General features: G+C 32.1%; 1 protein-coding gene across 1 annotated transcript; it reads left to right on the top strand.

Moving 5' to 3' along the window:
- The first annotated feature begins 2681 nt into the window (after nucleotides 1-2681).
- Nucleotides 2682-5531, top strand: LOC108465591 (protein LOW PHOTOSYNTHETIC EFFICIENCY 1, chloroplastic). Its single transcript, XM_017765957.2, has one exon. The coding sequence runs from the start codon at nucleotides 3085-3087 to the stop codon at nucleotides 5308-5310; it is 2226 nt and encodes a 741-aa protein (XP_017621446.1). The 5' UTR covers nucleotides 2682-3084; the 3' UTR covers nucleotides 5311-5531.
- Nucleotides 5532-13034: the final 7503 nt, after the last annotated feature.

The raw sequence follows: 13034 nt of genomic DNA, 5'->3' as shown, positions 1-13034 counted from the left end.
CGTGAGTGTAAAACTAAAATAGTTTTACATCCTTTAAATATCTCTTTGTACTATTACTATTTTAACAATCTAACTGTTAAATTTATCGATATAATTGTACTTATCATACATGTAAATTTTCAAATTGGTTTGATATCTCTATCATATTTATCTAAAACACTATATATATATATATATATTAATAGTTATTAAGCGGTTGAAATTTTTTATATAAAACAAATAGTTAGAAAATTTTAATTTACATTAAATTTGACATGCATGATCTATATAGATGAAAAATAAAATGTGACAGTTGGACCATTAAAATATTAATCATACAAAAGATATGAAAGGGTGTAAAGCTATTTTAGTTTTACATAGGTGTGAGTAGATTCCTCCCATAATATTTAACTACTAAAACCATTAATACACATATATAACTATTATTATATAATAAACTATAATAAAAGATATAGTGTTATATAATATTATAATGCTTAATCATTAATGCATATATAAAACTATTATTATATATGAGATGAGATGATATACCATTATATAATATCGGAGGCTAACTTTCAATTTTAAGAAAAGTATAGGAACTTATTGCATATTTCAACTAATATAATAAATAATTAATATATTTGTATTACTATTATAGTATATGATATAGTTTTACATAATGTAATAATATATTTTAAAAATATTAAAATATATAATTATTAATTTATCCAAAATCAAAATTGAATTTATTAACGGTTTGCTTGAATTGATTTAATTTGATTGGTTTTAATAGCTAACTATAATAGATGATATACTATTATATAGTATAATATTATAGTATATAATTATGACAAACTATTAATATATATATATATAACTATTATTATATTATAAAATTATAATAAAAGATATAGTATCAATAATTATGTTTAATTTAGTATATTACAATACATATTTATAACTAGTAATAGAAAAATATTTTTTAATAATAAAATAAGGAAATGAGGCTGCTTAAAACAAATTAAAGCTCTCATGCCTACAACATAATGTTATTGCCATTGAGTTAAGAAATTACCGCAAAGCATATAATATTATTAAAATATTTAATCTCTTAATAAATATTATTTTATTAAATTAGATTTTGAATTTGACTTTAACTTTTATAAACTATATTTCGGTTTTGGGTTTAAAAAAAAATTTAGGCATGAGATTTAGGTTATAATTAATTATTTTGACTTTAGGTAATAATAAGTATATTATTTGAGTTTGAGTTTAATATAATATATTTAGATTTTAGAACAAATATTTTAGAAAATGACTATTAGGTTTATAAATTCAAGGTTTAAATATCACAAAGGTCCTTGTACTTTTTGAAATTTAATATTTAGTCTCTATACTTTAATTTTGAAACATTGAGTTCTTGTACTTTTTTATTTAATTTTGACGTTGTAATATCAAAGGTAAAATAACTTTTTAACCTTCAACATTTATAATTTTTGTCAATTTGGTCCTTACCCTTTAAAAATACATGAAAATTTTAAAATTATTTTTTCATATTTTAAATGAAAACATAAAATTTTTAAAAATGATGATTTTTAAAATAAAAATTTATGAAAAACATTAAAAATTATTTAAAATTCAAAAACAAAAAACAAAAAATATTTTAAAAATATAAACAAAAATTCCAAAATTCAATGTTATCTAACACAAACCTAATCGGACCGGCCAGCCACACTAGGAACTGATTAGTGTATCTATTCGGTGACAGGTAAAAAAATCGATTAATGCACGAACCAGTTTGGGCTAATTGAACTGACATGAAAAGATCAATTGAACCGATAATTAAATTAATTTTGAATCGGTCTAACCAGTTTGTTCCCAAAATGACTAATCTAAGCGGCTCAAAGCAAATAAATAATTAAAAATAAAAAATATTAAAATCGATTCAATTTCCAGTTCAATTTATTTTTTTAGCCCAGTTCGCAAATGAATCAATTTTTAAAATTTTTAAATGTTTTAGCCCTTAACATTTACAATTTTTTTATCAATTTGGTTAATACCTTTTAAAGTATATAAATTTAAAAAATAATTTTTTATTATTTTAAACGAAAAACATAACATTTTAAACAAATATAATTTTTAAATAATAATGTCTATAAGAAAATAAAAATTCATTAAAATTCAAAAATAGAAAACTATAAAAAATTCAAAATTCAATGTTTATTGAATTAAGAATCAACTGGGGTAACGGTTCGGTGAGAGGTAAAAAATTGGTTGGCAAAAGAACCGATGCGAAATAAATGAATCAAGCTAAAAAATCAATTAAACTGTGAGTTGAATAAATGTTTATAATTTTTAGTATTTTTATTTTTTAATAAATTATTTACTTTGAACTGGTTAGGATAGTCATTTTGGGAACCAATTGGTTAGACTAGTTCGAAATTGATTCAACTGAGTCTTAGCTCGGTACAGCTAGTCCGTACTGATTTGCGAGTCAACTGATTTTTGATCTCTCATCGGATTGATACCCTAGCCGATTTTCAATCCAACCAATTGGTCCAGCCCAATTTAGCTAACATTGAAATTTAGAATTTTTTTTTATATTTTAAAATATTTTTATATTTAAAAAAAATTAATTTTTTTAAAATTTTATGTTTTTATTTAAAATATGAAAAAAAAGAATACGAATAAGCTTGTGCTTATTGGACATTAGCCCATTTATGACAAAGAAAACCCAAACATGTTTTCTTTTTCTTGCCACACAATGACGAATTTTTGTCTGATTTTTGGCTCCCTCACCTCTCCAGCTCTCCTTGCAATTGAATGGCTGTGAATAGACCACAGCAGAAGAACACAACCAACTTATATCCACCCAAGCTATCATCTTTCAGATGCCTTAGCCTTGTTCTTTCATCGTTTTTCATTTTTATATTCTTAATTGTATGTCAATTTGTAGAAACTCCTGTCAGTTCAGGACTGAAGTCACTAAGCACTTGCAAAGACTAAGGAGCACCGATGAATCTATCATGAGATTGTAGTAAGATATTTCCTTGCTTCTTTAACTCTGGGTATTTCTTAATTTTGTAAACTTTTTTCGTAAAAATGCAAGCTTTAAGTATCTGGCCATCACATGGTGGCTCTTTGGTAGTACCCCATTTGGATTTTGAGCATGATTCTTCCTGTTTTGCATCTATTAAACCTAGAAGCAGGAAAAAATGGAGTCTTATTGACGGTAGAGGTCATAGTTTCTTATTGCTTTCAAGCTATGCAAGATTTAGTAGGAGTGAGACTTGTTGCAGGAACTTGAATTGTTGTTTGAGATTTGAATTCCTCTGTTGCTACTCCCAATTGAAAGTTGTCCTCTTCTGTGAGCCAAAGGGAGGTTCTTCTAGTGGGTTGGTTGCATCAGCTTGGGCATTGGAGCAACAAGAAACTGGGAATGAACTTGAGAGAGAAGGATCATACTCAAAGGATGATGATAATGGCAATGGGGATAGAAGTGAGGAAGTGGATATTAGTAGTGAGGGAGAAGCTGAGTTGGAGAGTGCAAGGATTGATGTTCGGGCTCTGGCACGCAGTTTACAGTTTGCTAAAACTGCAGATGACATAGGAAAGGTTCTCAAAGATATGGGTGAACTGCCTCTCCAAGTACATTCAAGCATGATTAGTGGTTTTGGAAGGGACAAATACATGGATGCTGCAATGTCCCTTGTTGAGTGGCTCAAGAGAAAGAAGAAAGAAAGTGGTGGAGCCATTGGCCCAAACCTTTTCATATACAACAGCTTATTGGGTGCAGTGAAACACTCCAAACAATTTGGTGAAATGGAGAAAATCTTGGATGATATGGCTGAGGAGGGGATCATTCCCAATATTGTTACTTATAATGTTTTGATGGCAATTTATGTGGAGCAAGGAGAAGCTACAAAGGCCCTAAATGTTCTTGAGGAAATTCAAGAGAAGGGCTTCAGTCCGTCGCCGGTGTCCTATTCTACTGCCTTATATGCTTATCGTAGAATGGAAGATGGGCATGGAGCTTTGAAGTTCTTTATTGAATTAAGAGAAAAATATGTGAAGGGAGACATTGGAAGAAATGCGGATGAAAATTGGGAATATGAGTTTGTTAAGCTTGCGAAATTCACAGTTCGTATTTGCCAACAAGTCATGCGGCGGTGGCTTGTTAAGGACGAAAATTTGAGCACCAGTGTGCTGAAACTCCTGAGAGATATGGACAATGTTGGGCTTAAACTTAGTAGGGAAGATTATGAGCGCCTTATATGGGCTTGTACCCGTGAAGAACATTATCTTGTTGCAAAAGAACTTTATAGCAGGATTAGAGAAAGCTTTTCAGAGATAAGCTTATCTGTGTGTAACCATTTGATTTGGGTAATGGGGAAGGCTAAGAAGTGGTGGGCTGCTTTGGAGATATACGAGGATCTATTAGACAAGGGACCAAGTCCTAATAACATGTCCTATGAATTGGTTGTGTCTCACTTTAATATATTACTTTCAGCGGCCAGACAACGAGGAATATGGCGATGGGGTGTCAGGTTGCTTAATAAGATGGAAGAAAAAGGCCTTAAACCTGGCAGCAGGGAGTGGAATGCAGTCCTTGTGGCATGTTCCAAGGCTTCAGAAACTTCTGCTGCTGTGCAGATATTTAGGAGAATGGTGGAGCAAGGGGAAAAGCCCACCATCATCTCGTATGGAGCATTGCTCAGTGCCCTCGAAAAGGGTAAACTCTATGATGAAGCCCTCAGGGTGTGGGATCATATGATAAAGGTTGGTGTTAAACCCAACTTGTACGCTTATACAATCATGGCTTCAATTTTCACTGGACAAGGAAATTTCAAAATGGTTAATGCAGTCTTTCAAGAAATGGCATCATCTGGTATTGAGCCAACGGTGGTCACATACAATGCAATTATTAGTGGGTGTGCTCGGAATGGCATGAGCAGTGCAGCATATGAATGGTTTCACCGCATGAAAGTCCAGAACATCTCACCAAATGAGATCACATATGAGATGTTGATTGAGGCTCTGGCAAATGATGGTAAACCAAGGCTTGCATATGACTTGTACATGAGAGCTCAAAATGAAGGCCTTAACCTCTCCTCAAAGGCTTATGATGCTGTTGTGCAGTCATCTCAAGTTTATGGAGCAACTACTGACTTGAGTGTTTTGGGACCTAGGCCACCAGATACGAAGAAAGTTCGAATTAGAAAAAATTTGACTGAATTCTGTAACATAGCTGATGTTCCACGACGAAGTAAACCATTTGACAGGAAGGAAATTTACATCCCACCCAAACAAGAAAACCTAAGCCTTTAGGTACTCTGTAGGATTGAAAGTTTTTACATGTTCAATGTTTGTACATTTGAATTTTCAGGTATAAATCAGAATGACATACCACAATTTAAAAGCTTATGTTTACATGTGTATTGTGCTAATATCTCTGGCTTGTAACATGCGCACAATTCCGTTTTTACCTGTTTGATAATCGTACTGTATGAAGAAAAGATGCTATCCATAAAAGGCGATATTTTAGATAATGGATTCCACCATTGTTAGATGTTACCTGCCATTAAAGAAGTGACGATGGTGGTGGTTTATTTCTGTTCATAATCCCATAACACTGGTTTAATGGTACAGCCTAACATCCATTACGTTATCTGCTAGCTGTCACATTTATAAAAAGGAGAATTTTGTATCCCGGGCTTATGCAGTAGTGACATTCAGTATGTCCAAGTTTGGATTTCAGCATCGGCAATTTTTCCTCTATTGGGAAACAATGGTCTCTTTTCTCCTTCTTGTTATATATACATCTTACATCTATCAAGTTCTGAATTTTAGTATCATAATCTCTGTAATTAGAACTATACAAGTGAGAAAGATGCAGGTTATGACATAGAACCCACTGAAAGCAAGAAATTTTCACAATTGTAGAAACATTATCATTTTTATCAACTTAAAGGGCAAGTGATACAGATGTCAAAAGGAAGATCGTAATCATATATCTTAAACTATCGTCTTTAGGAGCTGGAAGATTAATTTAAGGTAAAAAGATCAAAGTGATGATATCTACTGTTTTTCTTTTTTGGTGGGAGTGCACTTTAGGGTATCAGATATCATCGTCTACAGAAGTCATATAAAGATTACATTTTAGATAAGGGTTAGGTGCCCTTTTTGTAGCACTTCGATTACTATTTTTTAAATAAAAGAACAATAAAAAGAAAGATATTCAGAATACTAAATCCAAGCCAATATGTTTGCCCAATCTGAAAGAAAATTAGTAACAACATATCAATTATTTTCTTTCACATTAAACAGATAAAATATGCAATTAGTAATTTTCTTTCACAAAAGTAAAAATCACTTGTTTTTAGTGTCTTAAGAATGTAATATATCAATTATTTTCAAAAACTATTCATGATAATCGCATTAGTAACAATAATTTTAAATAAAAATATTAAATTTCTAATAAATATTCAAGAAATTTAAGATTATAAATATAATTAATCCTAATTTATTCAATTTATATTAAATAAGCTCTAAAATTATTGCCCAATTACGATGTTAAGGATGTCATACAAAATTAATATCCTAAAATCTTTCAATAAAAAAATTAAATCTTATATAAAAATCATAATCTATCATAAAAAACTACAATCCTAATTTTAAAAATTAACCAATAAAACTTGAAAAAATTAAAAGTTATTCCAAATTAGGGAGACCCACTTGAAACAATCAAAAGATTTAGTACCTATCTTACAAAAATTGTAGAGAGTGTATGGGAGAGAGAAAGTAAGAAGTATTTGAAAGAAATAAAAAAAATTAGAAATTTTAGGTTTTAGTGTGTAAAGAGAGATTTATTTTATATAAAATAATTATTTTTAAAAATTTTGGCAGTCTTTTTAAATTTTTTCGTGAAAATATATTTTCATGATAATTTTTAAATATTTTGTGGAGTTAATGTCAATTTTCATAGCCACCTCCCTATATTGTTGTTGAAATATTTCAGTTTTTGCATAACAGAAATTTAATTTTTTTAAATTAAATTTTTGTGATATTTATAGTAATAAAACTTATCAAATTTAATACTTATATTTTTGGCACGAGTGTTCTAGTGGTTTCCTAACTTTCAATCAACTTGATCTTCTCCATTATTCTTGAGCTCACAATTTGCTTAGAGAGTGAACTTTAATTACATAAATCAATCACACACAATGAAGGCTATTAATTTTCTAGTTGAGAAAACTAATTCTCTTTATGGACAAGAAATCTAACTTGAGCTGTCACGAAAAATAGAGTTTTTTAAAAATAAATCTCACAATAAATCTGGAGAGTTACAACGCTCGATGTTATGTATTTTTAACCAAGCTTGTATTTTTTATTTATAGAAAATAGTTACAAGGGTTCTACTTGAATATAGAGACAAAAATTATAATATTTTAATAGAAAACACATAGTCACACTAGAAATACATAGGGTGCGCAGGACACCCTATTTGGGATACTGAAGGTTGTCGCCCATCAAATGTGTTATTTGGACCTATTTGGTTCATTGGGTTTATTTATATGTGTTATCTGGGCTCTAACCCAACTCATATAATTTATTCAACTCAATAATAAGCTTTCTATTTCTTAAAATATTATTTATTTAATTATTAAAATAAATTTAATTAATTCACTCAATTAAATTATTTTCTCAACCCATTTCTAATTTCGTTAAAGTTATGATAATTTTACAGTACTAGAATATATGAATAAATAAATTTAATCATCTCATTCAAGAAGAGTACGATAACTAATTAATCTAATTTTCACTATGAACTTCCATTAGTTTATTATGAACCTTAATTAATTACAATCAATTAAATAATAAATCAAAGAAATTAATTTAACCACTAAGTCATCTCTTGTTCTTACTGAGAAAATGCATTCCTTGCAGGTAGTGATACATGCAATCTATTTTAAAATTCGTTGTTTTCATTCATTCAATTTACCGGTTCTAATGCAATCCTTAAAGGTTGTGTTGAGCTAGCGGATGGATTGAATGAACATATACAAATAGGGTTCAAATAATTTGTAATTAAGTTTCAACTTTTCATCTATTAAGTACAACATTGTTTAATTATGGAGTCAGTCCACTAAAAGTACCATGACTATACTCCACGACTGAACTCTCCCTTACTATATATCATTACGAAAGCAACTTATTTTATACTTGTCCAATGACCTTGTCATATGTGTGTTACCCCATATGACATCTTTAATCTCTTTGAGTTAAATGTTTTCCCTTAATATGATATTATTTTATCTCATAGTAATTATTACATCTTTTTTCATGATAAGGTCTATTACTAATACATAGAAATTAAATCATTCGTCCTAGACGAATGACCCACGGCCACATTACTTTTTCATCAACCATGTAATGCTAATGAGAAGATAGAAGATACCATTTACCCTTCATTGCGCTATGAAATTCACTATTGTAAATGAAGTCATGTCATGAAGAAGTAATATATCCAATATACCAAATTTCAATTCTGTTGAAAATTGAACTCAAGCTTTTAATAAATTAAATTATATTAGTTATGCATATATGGTCAATCACTTACTCATGATGAAGGTCAGTTACAAAATGAATATCACAAGTAAATAAATCTATAAATGAATTTAGGATAAATTCAACTTCGGTTCTATTTGATGTATTGTCAATCCAAACAATCACACTTATTTCTTTATCTTTCAAGAGTCATCTGCTTCGATAGCCAAGATAAGATATCTCTCCAATTAGACTTGATAGATTACATAATAGTCCTTTAAATCCATCTTCCCAACTTTGATTCTTCAAACTACATATTGTTTAGATTACCTAGTAATAAAAGTCATTAAAACTTGACTATACCAAAACCTTATGAGTAAATAAATTCAATCGTCTTGCTCAATAAAAATGCGATGACTAATTAATTTAATTTCGCTCAATAAAAATGCGATGACTAATTAATTTAATTTCTACTTTCAAACTTCAAATATTTAACTACAATCAAATTAAACAATAATTCGAATAAATTAATTTAACATTTAAGTCATCTATTACTCATAGCAAGAAACACAATCACTGCAAATAGTAATACATGAGATCTGTTTCTCTAATTTGTCGTTTTTATTTATTTGTCGTATCAGTTCAAATGTAATTTATATAGGATTGTACTGAGCTAGAGAATGGACCAATTGAATATATATAATTAAGATTCAAATAATTTGTAATTAAGCTCCAATTCTTCATTTATTAATTACAATATTATTTAATCATTGAATCAATTCATTAAAAGCACCATGACTAAACTCTCCCCATTATATAACATTACAAAAGTAATGTAACAGCCCGATTTTGGGCATAGTCAGAATAGTGGTTTCGGAAACACTAACTTGAGGTCGGAGAAATATTTTTTAATATTATTTTATGTGTTATAGCATGTTTATATGAGTGCATGAAAATTTTGGTGAAATAATTTTAGTGATTGCATGCTCAATTGTGAAAAAGGACTAAATCGCATAAGGGACAAAAGTTTTGTTTCATTAGCTAAAGGTGTCAAATAGCTAGAGAACTAAAATTAAGGTCTTTAAAGAGCAAATAGGCCTTTATTAGTGAGTTGGCCGGCCATAGGGACAAGAAAATCAAAATGTCAAAGTTAGGTGAGCTTTTGGTGACTTATTTGACTTGAAATAAAATAAAATAAAAAGAAAAAGATATCACCTTTCATCTTCCTCCTCTCCACCGAAATTTTCAGCAAAATAAGGGTTTTGGAAGCTTGAAATTTCAGCAACTCTTCACCCTTGCAAGTAAGTGATTTTGGTGGTCTTTCTTAATGGTTTTTGTACTTTTAGAGCCCGTATAGCTTAAGCTAACTAATGGGGGCACTATTTTCCAAAATGGTTGAGAGACTAGGGATTTGCCATGAGAGTTTTCATGTTGTTTTCTGAATTTTCATGGAAGAAAATGAATCATGGTTGTTAAATAAACAACTTTTTTGAAAGGGGTTTTCATGAAAACACCTAAAATGAACCATTTTGTGAAGTTTGTTAAATGGATGGTAATTGTGTGAAATATTTGAAATTTTGAGATGCTATAGGTATAAGAGAAAATCTGATGAAAATCGATTTACGAGCCTAGGGGTAAAATCATAATTTTGTGAAAGTCCAGGGGCAAAACGGTCATTTTTCCAAAATATGAGTTATGAAATGTCTTGATTGATGTGATGATTAAATTAGTGAATTTTTATCATTTTAGATTAAGAAATACAAAATTCAGACCTAGACCGGGGGAAGGCCAAGCTAGTAGATTGATTCAACCTAGTCGCTCATTCTTTGTATACCGAGGTAAGTTGTACGTAAGACAACTTTATCGCTATTATGTGTTGAATGATTGATTTTACATAATATGGTTGAATACGCTTATGAATAATGCATGATGAAATTAATGTGGTAAATTCCCGATTGAACCTAGAAATAGATTGGATATCCATGCCATGACATTTGGGTGATATGTGCGCTAGTGTTAGACCATGTCTGGGACATGGCGTCGGCTACAATATGAGATCCAGTGTAAGACCATGTTTGGAACATGGCATCAGCAATGTTGTGAGAGTCAGTGTAAGACCATGTCTAGGACACGGCATCGGCGTCGATATGTGTGCTAGTGTAAGACCATGTTTGGGACATGGCATCGACAATTCACCCTCCTGTGTAAAGCTTGTCAGATATCCTTTAGTATTCCAAATGGTTTCATGGGTTATTTTCAAAGCTTATGATAATGATATAGAATGATATAATCGTGTTGTGAGTGGTACAGGTTCTTATTCGAAACTCATGAGATATAAGTCTAGTTATGTTGCCTTGATGAAAAGAATGACTTGAGTAAGTTCTAGCTATGAAAATGATTTTGGGACGATATTGTAATCTTTGGCTTATACTTGTGATATATAAGCATGTAGTGATATTCACCTTTGTTCACTCAAGAATGTTGTGTTGATTTATAATGTGCATGGTTGATGTTGTTACTTATTTATATGCAACTTACTAAGCTTTATGCTTACTCCCTCTTTTTTCCATTATCTTATAGTGCCACCAAGATAATATCGAGAATCAAGGGACTTCGGAGGCATCGATTACACTATTGCCTGAAGCTTTTTGTATAGCTAGTATAAATGTTTAGAGTTTGGCATGTATAGGAACTTGTTCTTTTTGTTTAGTGTCACGTTAGTTTAGCCACAAGTGTTGGCTCATATGGATGTGATATTCATTTTGTATAGACTATTGATGTTGGCTAATATTGATTACTATTAAATGCATTTGATGAAAAATTCTCTTGGATGTGGCTGTTTTGATTATGTGTGTTTGTGCTTGGATTGGTTATGTTTGATGTTGTGTAGGTTGGTGCAAGTGAGGGTGATAAAAAGACTTGGTAGATAGCCTTATTTTTGTCCACACGGGCAGACACATGAGCGTGTGTCTAAACCATGTGTGACACATAGCTTGCCTCATGGGCGTGCGGCAAGGCCGTGTGTTCCCTGCACCTAAAGTTGGCAAAACAGAATACCCAGTAGTAACCACATGGGTAGAGACATGACTATGTGTCTCAACCGTGTGGAGGACACGGCCTATTACACAGGCGTGTATCGTGGCCATGTGCCCCTAAAGGGTTGCTGACGTCAGAAACAAAATGTCAAGGTTTTTGCACACGAGCTGAAACATGGGCGTGTTCTGGCCGTGTGGGGAGCACGGGTCATGAACATGGGCGTGTACCAAGTTGTGTGAAAACCCTTGTAGGTTCAAATCGAGAAATAAATTTGCACGGGCTAGGGACACGGGCATGTCTTGATATGTTCAGGCCGTGTGAGCCACACGGGCCTTCAAAATGACCATGTTAAGAAGACACACAGGCGTGTTGCCCTTCCACATGGTCGTCTGCCCTTGTCTACTTGAAAATTTTCCAAGTTTTCTAGAGTGTATAGATTAGTCTCGAATCAATTCTAAAGCGTGTTCAGGGCGTCGTAGGCCCAGGGTAGGGACATTAAGGTATTGTGAAAAGTTTTAAATCGGAGTAAAATTTCATAACTAAGAAATGTATGTTTGTATGTGCTTAAGTTCGGTAACACCTCGTATCCTGTTCCAACGTCGAACTCGAGTAAGGGGTGTTACATTTAGTGGTATCAGAGCTATGGTTTAGTCAATTTATGGACTCTTGATGAATTTAAATTATGTTTTCATATAGTAAATGGATCTTGACGGAGTAATGGGGGACGATGTAGAGAGTAACGCGTCGACTCTCGCTAAAGGGACTGCGCCAGTAGAGAGTGGGCCTGTGACAATGAGTTAGGGGGAGGGGCTAGAGAAGCCTACCTCTATATGATGGATTCCTGGTATTCAGAGTTTATTCGTGCAAATCCGAACACTCCACCTCCCCTACCTCCTCCAATCCCTCAACCTAACCTCATAGCACCCTAAAGGGTGGAGATGTTAAGAAGGGAGAAACCTCCGGTTGACAGAATTAGGAAGCAGGGAGCTGAGGAATTTAGGGTGAATATGGATGATGACCTAGAGAGGGTAGAGTTCTGGCTAGAAAATACCATCAGAGTATTCAATGAGTTGCCTTACACACCTGAGGAGTGCATGAAGTGTGTTCTGTCACTCTTGCGAGACTTGGTGTGACAGCCCAAAATTGACCCTAGTCGGGAAGTGGTTTCGGGACCGCTAAACCGAGTCATCGAAATGTTTGAACGTAATATTTATTGTCTAGAATATGTAATTATGAATGTGTGAAAATTTCAGGCTTCGATTTAGCCGATAGCATGTGAATTCAGTTAGTAGGACTTATGTGACACTTTTGAAAAGTGATAGGCTAATCTATAAGGACCTAATAGTGCATGTAGTCAAAGGGGAGGACTTGCATGTCAAATTCCCCCCCTAATAGCTAGTGGCCGCCATGACAAGAGATTATGGGTAAAACATGTCATAAAACATGTTGGGACAATGGTGTATGTAAGA

This window comes from Gossypium arboreum, chromosome 4 (assembly GCF_025698485.1).
Source record: "Gossypium arboreum isolate Shixiya-1 chromosome 4, ASM2569848v2, whole genome shotgun sequence".
In the NCBI taxonomy this organism is placed as follows: domain Eukaryota; kingdom Viridiplantae; phylum Streptophyta; class Magnoliopsida; order Malvales; family Malvaceae; genus Gossypium; species Gossypium arboreum.
The sequence above is the reverse complement of the archived record's forward strand: the minus strand, read 5'-3'. Positions and strand labels throughout refer to the sequence as shown.

Excerpts from the sequence above, each read along its gene's own strand:
- LOC108465591 (XM_017765957.2), top strand. The coding sequence starts at position 3,085 with ATGCAAGCTTTAAGTATCTGGCCATCACATGGTGGCTCTTTGGTAGTA.